The sequence below is a fragment of the Trifolium pratense genome, linkage group LG5 (genome assembly GCF_020283565.1).
Source record: "Trifolium pratense cultivar HEN17-A07 linkage group LG5, ARS_RC_1.1, whole genome shotgun sequence".
Taxonomy (NCBI): Eukaryota; Viridiplantae; Streptophyta; class Magnoliopsida; order Fabales; family Fabaceae; genus Trifolium; species Trifolium pratense.
The window spans coordinates 2,040,267-2,058,601 of NC_060063.1; the positions used below are offsets into that span (position 1 = coordinate 2,040,267).

Sequence of the window (18,335 nt, forward strand, 5' to 3'; positions counted from 1 at the left end):
ATACTTATAGTCATATCAAGGTCGGCCCTGCACAAGTGCAGTGTGAGCTACGCAGCCGGGCCTCCAATTTTTGGGGGCCTCAAAAAAAAATTACATGGTAATAGGTCTCTAACAAAATAAAGAGATTGATTTAAAAAAATAAAAAATAGTAGTAGATTTTAACATGAAGTTTTACTGCTGCTCTATTATGTTACAAAAAAGAGTTAATGACTTAGTATTGATAGCAATTGACAATGATTATCATTTGAAAAATATATAATATGAAGACTTGATCAACAATTTTGCTTAAAAAATTGCTAGAATTGAGGTTTTTTTTTAGGGATAATAGGTGTTTACCCCCTTGCAATTTGGACGAGTTTTGATTTACCCCTGTAATATTTATATAGATTTTTTTTTAATTTATACGGGGTCTCTATTTTTACTCATATATTAATACATTGAATTTTTTAATAATTTATGTGATGATCTACTTTTATTTTATTTGGAGGGTATTTATGTGTACAATTAAATAATATAAGCTATATTCGGGAAATTTCTTTAATTTATTTATGTTTCATGTTTATTTTACTATAGATATTATAAGACTAATTTAACTTTTTTGTTTGTTTGGAGGCTTTTTTTTAAAAAAAATTATACGGGTGGCTATAGTTTTACTCATTTTTGTTTGTAATTTATATGAGAGCATATATTATTTTTACTCATAGATTAATACATGACTTATATTTCTAACTCATTAATATATATATATATATATATATATATATATATATATATATATATATATATATATTAATATGATGACCTTTTCGTTGCTAATTTATACGGGGGGGTCTATTTTTATTCGGTTCAAACTTTCAAAACAAAATCTTCACTAAAAATGTCATGCATTTAAAATTGTGTTAGTTGCTTCTACTTATTGTGTAATATTTTTATGTTGATGTTGTCCTTCTAAATTATATACTTAAATAAAGTGAGTTTACCACGATTAATATTATTCACATTAGAGAAGTCAAATTTCAAGATCAATTCTAAAATATATTTGTTTTATATTCAATTATTAATTGTGTTTCTAATTTTATTATTCACGTTTTTATCCCGTGCAGGAATTCCCGTGGAGATTTTTCTATTTGCGGTTCCAAAGACGGGAATTTTTCTCTCGCGGGAATGGGGGAGAAAGTCCCCCTAATGGAGGTTTGGAGATGGGGACATGATTCTATCCCCCACCCTTTGAAGACTCCGCCTCATATTTGTTGCAACTTTTGTCTCAACCCATATTTTGTTTTTTCTAAGAATGGTGATTTTTGGCATCCTAAAAGGTGATTTATATTCTCCAACATTAAATCTAAAGATGAAATATCACATTTAAAATCAAAATTCACCGCTTCTGACAAAAAAATCGTCACTTTTAGGGCAAAAAATATGAGTTATGACCAAAATTGTAAAAAATGTGAAAATAGAGGGACCAAAAAGTTTAATTTTAAAATAAGGGAACCAAACGTGCAATTAAGGCTTTTTTTTTTTAATGTTGATGTGTCCCGTGTGAACTGTGGGGATCTATGGGGATGAAGATGCGAAAGAATATTCCCTAAAATGGGAATGTAGATGGGGATGATCGGATCTTTTTAGATGGTGGAGAAGGAAGTGATGATGTACTCTCCGCTCAATCTTTATCCTGTTGACATCCCTATACATGTAAAACACATGGCTATTTGATTATGATAAGTTTCCATTTATTATTTTTAACATAATTTTGCTAACACGTTTAATATGTAACATATATACAGGGTGATGTTTATAAAATATTAAAGACATGTCACTTTTATATTTGAGAAGGAAATAAAAGTGATTGCTAACTTTGTAGTCCGACCGGTTGAATCGGAAACTAGACCTATGTATGATATAAATTGGGCTGGAAACTACAAAACCAAACAACCAACCAAAAAATTGGAGGAAAATCAACGAAGCGGAAAAGGGAAAAATCGACGATTCGATTTATGTCTACTCTATTTTTATTTCTTTCCCTGAGTTATGTCTATGTCCCCATATTATTTTTTTTGGATACAAAAGGGGCTGAAAGCCATGTCCCCATTTTCTATTTTCCTTTTTTAATAAACTTTTAGTTTATGGAAAAAATTAATTATAAAATAAAATAATAATAAAATAAAATAATAATACGTAAATAACACAATATTTATTAAACCTATTAAAAAAAACATTCAGACAAATTTGTAGCCCGTGCTTGGCACGGGTGTTCATACTAGTATGTAATAAAGTGGACTTAGGTATCGTTTGACCTGACTTTTTTCCCTCTTATTTATAGCTTATGCAAACAACTTATGCAATTGTTATATACTATAATATTCTTTTTTTTTCCTGAAGCAATACTATAATATTCTGAAAATCAATACATATAAATAATAAATAATAAAACTAGTTGTTGAATATTTTAATAAAGTTACTAAAAGAAAAATATCAAGTTTACTTCTTGCCTCATAAGGATAACAAAATTTAATTATATATAAGAAAACTATTGGGATATTACAGCAAACATGTTAGTATTGAATGTATTAAGGCTGCAGTAGCAGAAGATCAGAAAAATTGGTTATGACATTTAAGATTTGATCATTTAAACTTTAAATACTTGAAGGAATAATTTGGACAGTGTCGTCACAGATGGTACGAATAAAAGGTTGTTTGCCTGTTTGGTGGCTGCCTTATAGACAAGACAATGTTTCCTCAACCAAGTTTCAGTCATACCGATTCATTAGAATGGGTGAAACAACGTGGGAAGTGGTGATGGTGGGGAAACATAAAACTTCACGCCGTTAAGCTATTTTAGGTGAGGTGGATGAAATAATACAGATGGCGTGTTCTTATTTGAGAACGGTAAAAACTTGATGTAAGACACCATATATATATATATATATATATATATATATATATATATATATATATATATATATATATATATATATATATATATATATATATATATATATAAGTTTTGTCCTTATTTAATATATGTAATTTACTTCTTGCCTCATAAGGATAACAAAATTTGATTCTATATAAAATTTTGCAACAATTATTTTTAGAGAGGAATGAACTTTATTTTATTTGATGTTTTTTTTTTATAATTATAATTGTTTTTTATAATTAAAATTATGTTTATAAAAAAAAAAGTGTATTTGCTTCACAAGGATAATTGTCATTTAAATATAACATGTATCTTATCAAGTCAATATATCAAGTGTACATTAAACACACAAGATAGGATAAAATAATCCTATCATTTTTCTTATCATGTATGCACCAAGCATGTCTTATCCAACTTTTTATCCTATCATATCTCTATCCTATCATGTGCACGAAACAGGCCATAATGATCACATCTTTAAGATATTCACGACTCTCATCGTTTATTGTTAATTCCACAACTATTTTTTTTTTTACAAGTTATCAATGAGGATCAAACATACGACCTCATGCATGTTATGATGTTAACCAACTCCTTCACCACTAGATATCTAGCTTAAGAAAAATCTAATTATTCTCGTTAGATGTCCAAAATTTCAACTCACACTTTTTTAAACCATTAAAAATTTGACACGTACTATATGCTTGTCAACTTGACAATACTTATGTTTTGACTTGACCAGAGTTTTCAGACTTACAAGTTTTGATGGATTTCCTATTTGTTAAAACAATATTGTAGTATTTGTTTTAGGGTAGTTTAAATGTTTTAAAAACAAATATTACTTTTTAGATTCATTAGATATATCAATTATACAATAAATTTATACAACAAATTTAAAAAGTGAAATTTTTTTATATATAGAACCGGTGGGAGTACAATATTTCTCCTTCCTTAACGTTTTTCTATTTTTTTTTAATACAAATTAGTGAAACTACCGACACAAAAATCATAAGTTCTATGTTATCCGAGCCAACTTGCGAATAGTTTAAAACTCAATTCAATTTTTGACTCATTTAACTTGATTTATGAACCAGATAAGTTGAACTTAAATTAAAAATTAACTTCATTAAATAAATAAATTGAACATAAATTATATATATTCTGAGTTTAACTCACAAGTCAACTCTAAATTTAACCATTATCATTTGTCACACATTCCACAAAAAGATTAGTCTATTGATTTTATGGCCCGCCAAAATTGAATAGTAAAATTGTTCAAGAAACAAACAATTTCCAACCTTTTCTGCTTTTAAAAGTCAAACACGGCAAAGAAACCAACGCAATTCTCAACCTTTTCTCTTTTGAAAGCCAAACACGCTGCATTGAAGACTCAAACCGATTTTATGTTGTAACTGCGTGCATAAATTTTTTAATCTCAATTGTTCGATTTAAATTAATGGTTAAGATGGTTTAATATTTATTATTGTATACCAAATGTTAGTTGGTTCAGTGGTGATTGCCGTTGAACTTGGTAGGGAGAACCGCGGTTCGATCCCCTGCAACTGCATTTGGGAGGGGACTGGAACCACTTGATTTCAGAACTCGCCCCGAACTTTGGACTACTAGGGCCTCCTTCCCCTAGGAACCAAAGGGTGAAAAAAAATTATTATTGTACAATTTGAATCATTCAGTCTTAGATTAACGACTGAGACCATTTACTTCGTATAAATTCTTTATTGCCTGTTTCACTTACGGCAAGGAAAGAGTTACCCTATGATGATGTGTCAAAGACATTTAAAATATCATGGACAATTTTAACGGCAAAGAATTTAGATCTAACACAAATAGAATCATCATCTGATACAAATTAACAAATCAATATTGTTTAAAATGTGTACTTCTAACCAAGACAATTGACTCAGGTGTTTAATGAGCCCCTTAGGACGGATCGTTCGAGAGAATCCGAATTCAATTTTTGGTTTGAACAATTTTTGATCCGTCTTTATTTCGCTCACGGATGAACTCTAAATAAAAATGTTCTCCTAAAAAACCAGACCGTTAATAAATAAAAAAATAAAAAAATTGTACTTCTAGAAGGTCCTTTATTGCAAGTAAATGTGTACTTCTCATACGGCAAAGAATCCACATCCTTGTAACCACTACAAATCACAAAACCATTTCCCTCCTCATTGAAAATTCATCTCATTTTTTTCAAATGCACAAAACACTAATAACCAGAAAAAAAAAAAGAAATAACTCTCAAAAATCCAAATGAAAACATCAACAATACTTTCATTTCACTATCTTCTAACAATTTTTCTCATCATTCTAAACCATACAAATTCTCAATCTCATCAAAATCTTCATGATCAAGAACATGAAATCTTAATGAAAATAAAACAACACCTTGAAAATCCACCAAACCTTAGTCATTGGACAAAAACAAACACCTCTCATTGTTCTTGGCTAGAAATCAGTTGCACCAAAGGTTCTGTCACAGGGTTGACTTTATTCAACTACAACATAAATGAAACAATACCCTCTTTCATATGTGACCTTAAAAATCTCACACATGTTGATTTCAACAACAATTACATTCCTGGGATGTTTCCAACATATCTATACAATTGTTCAAAATTGGAATATCTTGATTTGTCAATGAACAATTTTGTTGGAAATATTCCTAATGATATTTTCAAATTATCTAATTTGAATTATCTTAATCTTAGTTACACTAATTTCACTGATGATATTCCTTCTAGTATTGGAAGATTGAAGAATTTGAGATATCTTGCACTTCAAGTTTGTCTTTTTAATGGAACTTTCCCTGATGAGATTGGAAACTTGTTGAATCTTGAAACATTGGATTTGTCGTCGAATAATTTGTTTAAGAGTTCTAAGTTGCCATTGAATTGGACCAAGTTGAGGAAATTGAAGGTTTTTTATATGTATGACTGCAACCTGTTTGGTGAAATGCCTGAACCAATGGGAAATATGGTTTCTTTGGAGGATTTAGATATTTCACAAAATAGTTTAACTGGGAAAATTCCTAGTGGTTTGTTCATGCTGAAGAATCTCAGTAGATTGTTACTTTGGGAAAATAGTCTATCTGGAGAGATACCAAGTGTGGTTGAAGCATTAAATTTGACAATCATTGATCTTGCAGAGAATAATCTTACTGGAAAAATACCAGATGATTTTGGAAAGCTTCAAAAGTTAACAGGTTTGTCTTTGGCTGCGAATAATTTGTCAGGAGAGATACCACAAAGCATAGGTCGTCTTCCGTCTCTGATTGATTTCAAAATCCTCATGAACAACTTGTCAGGTATGTTTGAATTTTTGCATGAGTTTTGGTTTTTCCTTATTTTTTTGATTTTTTTTGAAACAGCCAAAGTTAATAATTAGTTGTTAATGTTAGTGTTTTTAGTTTTGTTAATAATATTTTTTTGCATAATTTTTTTTTGTCAGGTACACTTCCTCCTGATTTTGGACTTTACTCAAAGCTACAAACTTTCCATATTGCATCAAACAGTTTTAGAGGGAAGCTACCAGAGAATTTGTGCTATCATGGAGAGTTACTTAATTTAACTGTTTATGAAAATCATTTAAGTGGTGAGTTACCAGAATCACTTGGAAATTGTAGTAGCTTGTTGGAGGTAAAAATTTACAATAATGAGTTTTATGGTAAAATTCCTGATGGTCTTTGGAGAGCTGAAAATTTGTTGTTTTTCATGATAAGCCATAATAAGTTTATTGGTGAGCTTCCTCAAAAATTGGCATCAGGTATTTCAATTTTTGATATAAGTTACAATCAGTTTTATGGTGGAATTCCAAGTGGAGTATCGTCATGGACTAATGTGGTTGAGTTTATAGCAAGCAAGAATTATCTTAATGGAAGTATTCCTCAAGAGTTAACAAATCTTTCAAAACTACAAAAATTGTTGCTTGATCAGAATCAGCTAAAAGGGTTACTTCCATTTGATGCAATATCATGGAATTCATTAGTGACACTAAATTTGAGCCAAAATCAACTCAATGGACAAATTCCCGTTTCAATTGGTCATTTAAAGTCACTTAATGTTCTTGATCTATCGGAAAATCAATTCTCTGGCGAAATACCTTCTATACTTCCTAGAATCACAGATCTCAATCTATCATCCAACCATTTGACAGGTAGAGTTCCTAGTGAATTTGAAAATTCAGCTTATGATAGAAGCTTTTTGAACAATTCTGGTTTATGTGCTGATACACCAGAATTGAACCTTACCTTATGCAATTCTAATTCCAATCATCAAAGTCAAAGCAAAGATTCATCTTTATCTCCAATTTTGATTGTAATCTTGGTGATAGTTTCCATCTTAGTGGCTTCTGTGATATTATTCTTGATTATCAAACTTTACAGTAAAAGAAAACAAGGATTTGATAACTCATGGAAACTCACTTCATTTCAAAGACTAAATTTCACAGAATCCGACATAGTATCATCAATGACAGAACATAATATTATTGGAAGTGGTGGATATGGAACTGTTTATAGAGTTGATATTGATGGATTAGGATATGTAGCTGTGAAAAAGATTTGGGAAAACCGAAAACTAGACAATAATCTTGAGAAATCATTTCACACTGAGGTTAAAATATTGAGTAGCATTCGACATCGAAACATTGTGAAGTTGTTGTGTTGTATATCTAATGATGATACAATGTTACTTGTTTACGAGTATGTCGAAAACCGGAGTCTTGATAGATGGTTGCAGAAGAAGACTGTTAAGTCTTCTTCAACTTTGTTGTCAAGTTCAATTCATCATGCTGTTCTTGATTGGCCAAAGAGATTGCAAATAGCTATTGGTGTAGCTCAAGGTTTGAGCTACATGCATCATGAATGTTCACCACCTGTTGTTCATCGAGATGTGAAGACAAGTAACATTCTTTTGGATGCTCAGTTTAATGCAAAAGTTGCTGATTTTGGTTTGGCTAGGATGTTGATCAATCCAGAGGAACTTGCTACCATGTCAGCTGTGATTGGTTCTTTTGGCTATATGGCTCCAGGTGAAATTAATGACATGCCAATTTTTTATTTCTCTTGCTAGTAACAAATATGTTTTCTTAGTTAACGTTGTCCTCATGGTTATATATATTTTGGATTTACTTCATATACATTGCCGGTATAAAAACATTTTACCATGTCAATCAATCATAACGGTCAGATCATTAAAAATTTGACTTCAATGATAACTACTTTTAAAAGTCATTGATCTGATTGGTTGTGATTTGTTGACAATGTAAATTTTTTTACACTGAAAGTCTATGCATATTAAACTCATCTATGTTTTCTCAATATAATTTGAACAAATTGTTGCTTTGATCCTGTTTAACATGAAATTATTATTGTTAGTCCTTGTAATTTTTTTTCCTTGTGAAATCATTATCTTTTGCACGCTCTCTTTCATTTAAGGTTTGTTTGGATTGACTTATTTGAACTTATCTACTGGCATGAACACTTCTGAGACTGTTTGGAAGTGCTTATGAAAATAGCTTATGACATGCCCATCAGTTGTTTTCAGCTTTATTTTCATAAGCTCTTCTGGATAATTTATGAAAACAAGGTATAAATTATATGAAAACAGTTTAATTTTAATATTATCTTTTGTTATATATAACTTATACATAACCACTTAATTGATAAGCGTTTATGCTATGTGCGCCTAATATGAATTTAATCTTTTTCTTTTGTTTCATTTTTCATTGGCATAAGTTTAACTTGAATTTGTTTTTGACATGGTTGAATTACAGAATATGTTCAAACAACAAAAGTTAGTGAAAAGATTGATGTCTACAGCTATGGTGTTATCCTATTGGAACTGACAACTGGTAAAGAAGCTAACTATGGTGATGAGTATTCATCTCTTGCAGAGTGGTCTTGGCGCCACATTCGAGCAGGAAGCAATATAGAAGAGTTGCTTGACAAAGAAGTAATGGAACCAATTCACTTAGATGGAATGTGCAAAGTTTTCAAACTTGGTGTGATGTGTACTTCAACACTTCCATCAAGTAGACCTTCCATGAAAGAGGTTTTGGAAGTATTGATCAATTGTGGTGATTTGTTTGGTTATGGAGAGAGGAATATTGGACATAATATTGATGCTGTTCCACTTCTTAGGAATTCTAAAAGAGAGAGTAAATTGGATATTGATAATAATAACTAGCTAGATTAACTTGTAACCCAAGTAAGTTTCAGAGGTAGTTAATATTAATTGTATAGAATATTAAAGTTAGATTTTTTCTAGTTACACACCTATTTTCCACGTCACACCCATCAAACACAATATATAGATAATACTTTTTTGTTTTTACATAGTATATATAGATAATACTTAAATACCCTTAGTTTCATATTTATTTTGTCAAACACATTGTATATCTTCCATTAACATTTCATTATACATGTAAGTTACAGTTTTACCCATTCCACTAGTTTTTTATTTTGTTCATACGTCTGAGAATCGTACGTGAACTAAATACAGGTACATTAAAACGTAGTTTTACATGTACACAATTTTAGTTAGCATAACACATGTAAATTATGAATTTTTAAATGTTACGTGAACTCCATTCACGTAAATCTACATGAATTGAGTTCATGTATATCTCTAGTAAAATATAGGTAGAGAACAAAGAAATAGGAGAGAAAGACAAAGGGAAATTGTTGAAAATTTGAAAAGGGATTAAAGTTATATTTTTATTGATTTGAATACTTGCGTTGTAATTAGAATAAATTTTAAGTAATGATTAATATATTGTTGATCCGAGTAGTACTATAATCGGATCAGCTAAGCAATATCTCAAATTTAAGTCTTATAAATAAACGAGAAAATGTAACGGAAATAGTACATCTCACTAAAGATGGTCAATCACATTATCTAATGAATGTTAGTTATCAGGGAATCTAGCAAATAATTTGCACCTATAAAAAGCCTTACCAGAAAAATAGTATTGCATAGAAGATGAGATACAATAGAATTACTTTGTAGCATGTTGAATACACATAATGCAAAACTTGTACAAGGATTTTCAAGTTAGGTAATTGCTCTTCAATGCCTTTGGTTATTTTTCATTATTCTGTTGAGTTTTTTTTTGGGCTTAAGGGATTCAGCAGGCCCAATGATGGGAGTTTCTTTTGCCGCCTACAAGTTTCTCGCACATTTTATTTTTACTTATCTGCTATTTAAGTAACGGATATTATAAAATAAAAAATTTAAAGAAAAAACCATCCGCTACTTATGCTACGAATGATGTTTGAAAAAATGATAGGATGACAACACAAACTCCCCCTAATGATCCTATCATAATCCTTTAAATTATATAAAATTTTAACAAATCTAACAACTAAATGAGTTTATAATGGTAAGTACCTAAATTTTAATCATTCCTTGAACTTTCAAAATAGTTTAAGGTTTTTTATTAAAACTAAGATAAATTTACAAGTTATTCATAGATTCATATATGCAATTAGATTATTTTTTCAATTCAAAAACTAATAATAAAAAATTCTAAAACTGTTCCGACATGGGGAGAATAACAACTCTTACTATTTAGATTTATTTTGTATACAATAACAGTGTAAATTTTCTTATTTATAAATGTATAACAATTAATCTCTTAATATTACATTATAGGTTTAAATGCAGTTTTGATCCCCTTATTTTGAATTTTTTGAAGTTTTGGTCCCCCTATTTCAAAAACCAACTTTTCGGTCCCCTTATTTTAGATTTTTTGTACTTTTGGTCCCCCACTTCATTTTGAGTCAATTTTCATGATGTGGCAGATGACACATGGACACTACAATTACAGGTGGCATTATTATTTATTTTATTTTAATAAATCATATTATTAAAAATTATTTTGATTACAGTAAAAAAATAATTATTTTGATTAATAAAATATTAAATAAATAAATTAAAAGAGATTAATCCCAAAAATCCCTAATTTTCCTAGAATTCTTCACCATCATAGTTGTGTTCATCCTCTCATCTCCAAATCCAAATTTATTCGTCTATCAACAAAAAAAAAATCCAAATTTATTCAACTTCATCACCAACCCCACCAAAACCTTTCTCCGTTTCTTCCACTTAACTCCTCGTAACCAAAAATCTCACTAATGTGAACAAGAAATTTTTCCATGTTTTTCAATCAGGAAATCGTTCATTGCTTCCCAATATCAATAAAATTACCTATTTACCGTCCAAGTTTATTTGTTCTATAACTTTTCTCATAGCATAAAACTCCAAACCTGAAGGAAACCAACTCAACAAAACATTCCATAATTTTGAAGATGAGATGAGGAAGAAATCTAGATTTGAGATGAGATGATGATCGTAGATGAAGAAATCTGGGAAAATTAGGGATTTTTGGAATTAATCTCTTTTAATTTATTTATTTAATATTTTATTAATCAAAATAAATTTTAATAAAATGATTTATTGAAATAAAATAAACAATAATGTCACGTGTAATTGTAGTTTCCATGTGTCATATGCCACATCATGAAAATTGACTCAAAATGAAGTGGGGACCAAAAGTACAAAAAAATCTAAAATAAGGGGACTAAAAAGTTGGTTTTTGAAATAGGGGGACCAAAACTTCAAAAAATTCAAAATAGGGGATCAAAACTGCATTTAAGCCTACATTATAAAAGATCTGAATTCTCTTCGGTCGTCGCTTATATTTCTGATTATGCCACGCCAGAGAGGATCTAAACCCCATTGCTCATACTTTGTAGTAGTTAAAATTAGATGATCTGTATACATATTTTAACAATAGTTAAATATATAATTCTCACATCACATCTTCATTAAGTATAAAAAAATTCAAGGTAAATAAATAAAGTATTTTATATTTACCAAAAAACATTTTATTTAAAATATAAAAAAGAATATATTCAGAAAACAACATGAAAAAAGACAAAAGACGTCTAACTTTTTGTGTATATATTACCATCTACCCCTTATCTGTGGGCTTATATTATAGCCATATATATTGACTATACAATACATACATATTTGATGTGATATATTTCTAGAAGCCTACCATATAATATGGCAATAATTTAATTTTAGCATGTGGTCTCAATGCTTCACTGTCTCTAGTGGTGGTCACAGACGAGGATCGAGGTCAAAGTTTTGGGCTAGTGGATTACAAAGAATTTATAAAGAAGGAAAATGCTAATCGATGGTAGTTCAGAAATTAAATATATAATGTCGTTATGGATATAATTTTGTTGCGGGAATATTGCATGTAATATGTAAAGGTTGAAATTTGAATTTTGATACTTCCGTATTGACATTGAAAAATTGTTTGTTTTAAAATATAAAAATGTTTGTTTTAATATAAAATTTATTTTTTTTAACTTTTTTAATTAGTATCTTGAGGACACTGTTTAACATGATGCTAAAAAGAATCATACTATTGTTGTTGATAAAGTAATGTTAGTGGATCCGTCAAATAAATGTAATCTAGTGGATACAGCTTACTCAGCAACTTCATAGAAAATTCTCCAAAAAACTTGAATTTAGAGCAAAGGTAGAGTCACTAGGTTGGAAGCCATAAAATGAAGGGTTGGTGGTATAGTTTAGGTTGATTCTAACTCATTCTTACAAAATCAGTTTAAAATATGAGAATTATCTGAGCTCAATACTATTGAATATTTGGTTCGTCAACGATATAAATGGTAAGTGACACGATTGCAGAAACCAATAGTATGTGGTCCAATAAATTTTGAACTAAGCTATGAAGTGGTGATTTCACTACTTATACACTCATGTTCAAATCATCACTCATCGATACAAAACTCTTAACAGTATAATTGTTCATAATTAATTTAATAATCTTATATTCTTTTTTCGCGAGATCTTAGCAAACCTCACTAAACCCGAGAGCGCCGGATAAAATAGTAAGAGATTACTTTCATTTAATAGATAGTAAGAGATCACTTTCAGTTCAAATCATTAATCTCTACCGTTGTCCGTAGAAAATACTCACTAAAGAGTAGTCATTTATTTGGACATTCTTTTTGGCAAGATCTCAACAACCCTCACCAAATCACAAACCCATGCATCAGATTGAGGAATTGGATTAGGTGCATTCGAATTTTCAGTACAGTCACTTGATAGCCGTCCGATCACGATTGGACAGTTTAAATAAATACAGTAAAAAATACAGTTGTTAAATCATGATTGTCCGATCTTGATCAGACGGCCATAAAGTGACCGACTGTATGTATGGAAAATTCGACTGCACGAAATCTGGATCCTCAGATTGAACATATTTTAAAATGAAACTCCAATTTTGAAAACAATCCATGAAGCTGAAGCCAATCATTCATTGTTTAATGTATTCAACACACATTCAAAGAGTAAAAACTAATTGCTGAAAAGAAAAGATAAGATTGCTTTCTCAGCAATGGACCTCTTTTTATTTTATATTAAATTAAATATACATTAAACAAGTAAAAGACAAAATTGTTCATGGAATTCTTTAAGTTATTGTGTACAAGATTAGTCTTTATTTTTTTCTCAAGTAGGTCTTTTGTGGATCAATTTTAGGTGCACTCAAAAATTACTTTAGAATTTAATATAAAACAAGATCTCTGATCTTTGATCTTGATCAAACGATTCTTACACCTAACTGCATTTAGTCTTGACTACACCTACTCCAATTTTGTCTTGTGTGCATGTTGTTAATTTTTTTGACATAATGGACTAATCCATTACAATAAAATAACAACTTATTTGAGTGCAAAATCACATTATAAATCAAAAACTACAAATCTTAATTTATAAAATCAATTCTCGAGTCAAAATGAATCCGGATTCCCTGCATTTATAAAAGCACACAGGTTTCCACAGTAGCTAATCTGAATGGTTAAAATTACATATCATCAAATCAATTAAAAATCATCATGTCCATCAATTTCACATCGAACGGTTCAGGTGAGTAACTGCGTCCCATAGTTACTGCACCAAATCCATTTCCCCAAAAATATAACCAATCATACACTTGAAGTAGTGCACTACTGCATAATCACTTTTTCCTAACTACAATGATTCCAAACCTTAATGTCTTTTGACTTGTAAGTAAGAGATGCTTTTCACATAGATTTAAGTTCTTCACTTCATTGAATCTTATCATAGTGTGTGAACCAAAAACAACCAAATGACAAAATCTATTTTGTTCATTCTAATCTTGTTTTTCTTTTTCACCTATGCAAATTCTCAACAATCTCAATTATACAATGAAGAACATGAAATTCTAATGAAGATAAAAAAGCACTTTCAAAATCCATTGTTCCTAAGTCATTGGAATTCATCAAAAACTTCATATCATTGTTCATATCCAGAAATCACTTGCACAAATGATGATTCAATCACTTCACTTTCAATGATCAACACAAACTTAACACAAACACTTCCACCTTTTCTTTGTGAACTCAAAAACCTCACTTACATTGATTTTCAATACAATTATCTACCAAATGAGTTTCCAACATCACTTTACAATTGTTCCAAGCTTCAACATCTTGACCTTTCGCAGAACTATTTCGTCGGTAACATACCGAATGACATCAATAAGTTGGCCAATCTGCAGTTCCTTAGCCTCGCCGCAAACAGCTTTTCAGGTGATATTCCAATGAGTATTGGAAACTTGAAGAATTTAAAAAGACTTGAACTATATCAGTGTCTTTTTAATGGTACTATTCCTGATGAAATCGGTAATTTGTCGAATCTTGAAACTTTGTTGATGTTCTCATATAGTATGCTACCTAGAACAAAGTTACCATCTAGTTTTACTAAGTTGAAAAATTTAAGGATATTTGATATGCATGACTCTAACTTGGTTGGAGAAATTCCTGAAACAATTGGTGAAATGATGGCTTTGGAAGATTTGGATTTATCAGGAAATTTTTTGAGTGGAAAAATTCCAAATGGTTTGTTCATTTTGAAAAATTTGAGCAGACTTATTCTTTATAACAATAGTCTTTCTGGAGATATACCTGATGTGGTTGAAGCCTTCGAGTTAACAACCTTGGATCTTTCGTATAATTATCTCACCGGAAAAATACCAGATGATTTTGGAAATATCAAAAAGCTAAAGTACTTGGCCTTGTTTACAAATCGATTATCCGGCAAGGTACCGGAAAGCATCGGTAATTTGCCGGCTCTGACTGATTTTATTGTTTTTCAGAACAATTTATCAGGTAATCTTCCTCAAAGTTTTGGTAGGTTTTCTAAACTTGAAACTTTTCAGATTGGATCTAATAGTTTCAATGGTAAGCTACCACAGAGTTTGTGCTATCATGGAAGGTTAGTTGGTTTAACTGCTTATGACAATAATCTAAGTGGTGAGTTGCCGAAATCTTTAGGTAGTTGTAGCAGTTTACAGTATCTGAGACTTGAGAATAATGAGTTTTCTGGTGAAATTCCTAATGGTTTATGGACATCTATGTACTTGACAACAATTAGGATAAGTGAGAACATGTTCACTGGCCAGCTTCCCGACAGATTGGCTCGGAATCTTTCAGAATTAGCCGTAAGTCACAATCGATTTTCAGGTACAATTCCGAATGGAGTTTCTTCTTGGAAGAAGTTAGTGAAGTTCAATGCTAGTAACAACTTTTTCAATGGAAGTATTCCGTCGGAGTTAGCATCTCTTCCTCAGCTAGAAACTCTTCTACTTGATCAAAACCAGCTCACCGGTCAAATTCCAACGGATATAACATCATGGAAGTCTCTAGTAACACTAAACCTCAGCCACAATCAACTATCTGGCGAAATACCTGATGCAATTTGTCGGTTACCTTCGCTAAGTGTGTTGGACTTATCAGAAAACAAAATCTCCGGCCGAATTCCACCTCAGCTATCTTTGAGACTCACAAATCTCAATCTATCATCAAATTATTTGATAGGGCGGATTCCAAGTGATTTCGAAAACCTTGCGTATGAAAGCAGCTTTCTAAACAATTCTGGTCTATGTGTTGATAAATTTGTACTAAACCTTGCTTTGTGCAATTCTGGAACTGCAAGAAGAAGAAGAGGAGACTCGTCCATGTCTAAGGCGTTGGTCGTAATCTTGGTGGTAGTAGCTTCTTTAACGGTTTTCTTGGCGTTATTCTTGTCAATCAGTTTTTACAGAAAAAGAAAGCGGTTAATGAAAAGGACATGGAAGCTAACTTCATTTCAGAGGCTAAGTTTCACAAAATCAAATATTGTGTCCTCGATGTCAGAACATAATATCATTGGTAGCGGTGGATTTGGTTCTGTTTATCGCGTCGCTGTTGAGGGTTTAGGCTATGTTGCAGTGAAAAAGATCAGAGGAAATAGCAGAAAGTTGGATCAGAAGCTTGTGGATTCATTTCTTGCAGAAGTTGAAATACTTAGCAAAATTCGGCATAACAACATTGTGAAGTTGATGTGTTGTATCTCAAGTGATGATTCGCTACTCCTTGTATACGAGTATCATGAACATCAAAGCCTTGATAGGTGGCTGCACAAGAAAAGTAAGTCACCGGCTGTGTCGGGAACTGTAAATGGTAACATCATTGATTGGCCAAAGAGATTGCATATAGCCATTGGAGCTGCACAAGGTTTGTGCTACATGCATAATGATTGCTCGCCGCCTATTGTTCATCGAGATGTGAAAACAAGTAACATTCTTTTGGATTCTCAATTCAATGCAAAAGTTGCTGATTTTGGTTTGGCTAGGATATTGGTCAAGCCGGAAGAACTGGCCACCATGTCGGCTGTGGCTGGAACATTTGGCTACATTGCTCCAGGTGAATAAATATCTCAATATATCTTTAATAGTATCTTCGATAATATATTAGAGTATCGTATATTATCTTAAATCTCGTAACTTCAACATTTGGCATCAATATAATCTCAATGTTTCTTTCATGCATGAATTGCAGAATATGCTCAAACAATACGAGTCAACGAGAAGATAGATGTCTATAGTTTTGGAGTAGTCCTATTGGAACTGACAACCGGAAAAGAGGCAAATCATGGAGACGAATACTCGTCTCTCGCAGAATGGGCGTGGCGCCACATTCAGATAGGAACCAATATAGAAGAACTTCTCGACGACGACGCTATGGAACCTAGTAACTTGGAAGAAATGTGCAGCATCTTCAAACTCGGAGTTATGTGCACTTCAACATTGCCAGCTAGTAGACCATCAATGAAAGAAGTCTTGAAGGTATTGACCGGCTGCAAGGATCTACTCGCCAACGCGGAGAAGATTGTTGATATTTATGATTCTGCTCCACTTCTTAAGAATTTGAAATGGGAAAAGCAGTTGGAATTTTCAGCATAACAGCTAGGAAGTTTGCATTAAGTTCCTCTAAAGTTAGAAGATTAAGTGATAATTAATGTGATAAAATACATGCACATTTGTAACAAACTAGGAAATTCAGCTTTGGACTAACTGTTATAGATCCTTAATTAGTTCAAACTTCAAAAGAGAGAAATCTCAAAGTTTTGAGTATCCTATCTGATAATAATGCAGAAAGGTGACAATAAACATAAGGGATGGTCTTGAAGTTAGAATTGGAGACTATGAAACTCATAGTATTAGTAATAGTGTGCTTTGCAAATTGCATAAGGCGATCGAGATGGATGTATTGAAAAAATAAATGTTTTTTTAGTATAAATGGTATGGGCCTGTTTGCAGCTTATAGCACAAGTGCTTATCATGATAAGAGTTTACGTATAAGCTTACATAAGCTATTTTTGTAGGAAAATATAAAATAAAATTGGTGCAATTCAAAAGAGATGACCATCTCGGTTCTTCCACTTCATGATAAGCGGGTGTGGCGCGGTTCAAAAGACGGTGAATTGACGGCTAAACAAGCTTATAATTACTTGTTTACGCCTCAGCAACCAGTTACTTGGTCATCATGGATTTGGAATAAATCTGTACCGTCTTCTAATTCGCTTGTAGTTTGGCGCTGCATACACAATCGGATGCCAACTGACGAAAACTTTTCGAAACGAGAATGCATTACTTCTAATTCGCTTGTATATGCTATAAGTTGTTTTCATTAGTTATATTGGAAACCTTATGAAAATGAGCTGAAAAAACATATAAAAATTGTCATAAGCTGTTTTTATAAATTCTCCTAAACAGTCTCACAAAACTTATGTCAATAGATAAACTCAAATAAGCCAATTCAAACATACCTTTATGCTTATATTTCATTTTTCTAAATTCATAAGACAATATAGAAGAAATTCAGCTATATCCTTATCTTCACATTGATTACCACAAATTCATATCACATCTCTTCAATAGGCTCGGTTCTTTTTTTTTTGGTACAACCAATAGGCTCGGTTCTGTTTCAACTAATATTAAGCATTCATAGTAT

General features: G+C 31.3%; 2 protein-coding genes across 3 annotated transcripts in view; both read left to right on the forward strand.

Moving 5' to 3' along the window:
• The first annotated feature begins 5,043 nt into the window (after window positions 1-5,043).
• On the forward strand, window positions 5,044-9,411 carry LOC123885011 (receptor-like protein kinase HSL1). The gene is made up of 3 exons (XM_045934243.1): window positions 5,044-6,242; window positions 6,386-7,966; window positions 8,711-9,411. The coding sequence occupies exons 1-3, from the start codon at window positions 5,189-5,191 to the stop codon at window positions 9,121-9,123; spliced, it is 3,048 nt and encodes a 1,015-aa protein (XP_045790199.1). The 5' UTR covers window positions 5,044-5,188; the 3' UTR covers window positions 9,124-9,411.
• A 4,307-nt stretch (window positions 9,412-13,718) lies between these two features.
• The window catches only part of LOC123883792 (receptor-like protein kinase 5), a 40,077-nt gene continuing 35,460 nt past the window's right edge, over window positions 13,719-18,335 (forward strand). The window contains exons 1-2 of one of the 2 annotated variants that reach the window (XM_045932728.1): window positions 13,719-16,745; window positions 16,881-17,645. In XM_045932728.1, coding sequence (XP_045788684.1) covers window positions 14,129-16,745; window positions 16,881-17,284 — 3,021 coding nt within the window. In that variant the 5' untranslated portion in view covers window positions 13,719-14,128 and the 3' untranslated portion in view covers window positions 17,285-17,645. Of the gene's footprint in view, window positions 16,746-16,880; window positions 17,646-18,335 lie in introns of those variants that run through there. The other variant, XM_045932727.1, reaches the window with a different exon arrangement.

Excerpts from the sequence above, each read along its gene's own strand:
- LOC123885011 (XM_045934243.1), top strand. The coding sequence starts at position 5,189 with ATGAAAACATCAACAATACTTTCATTTCACTATCTTCTAACAATTTTT. Across the intron at positions 6,243-6,385 it reads CCTCATGAACAACTTGTCAG|GTACACTTCCTCCTGATTTT; the intron begins GTATGTTTGAAT and ends TTTTTTTGTCAG. Across the intron at positions 7,967-8,710 it reads TTTTGGCTATATGGCTCCAG|AATATGTTCAAACAACAAAA; the intron begins GTGAAATTAATG and ends GTTGAATTACAG.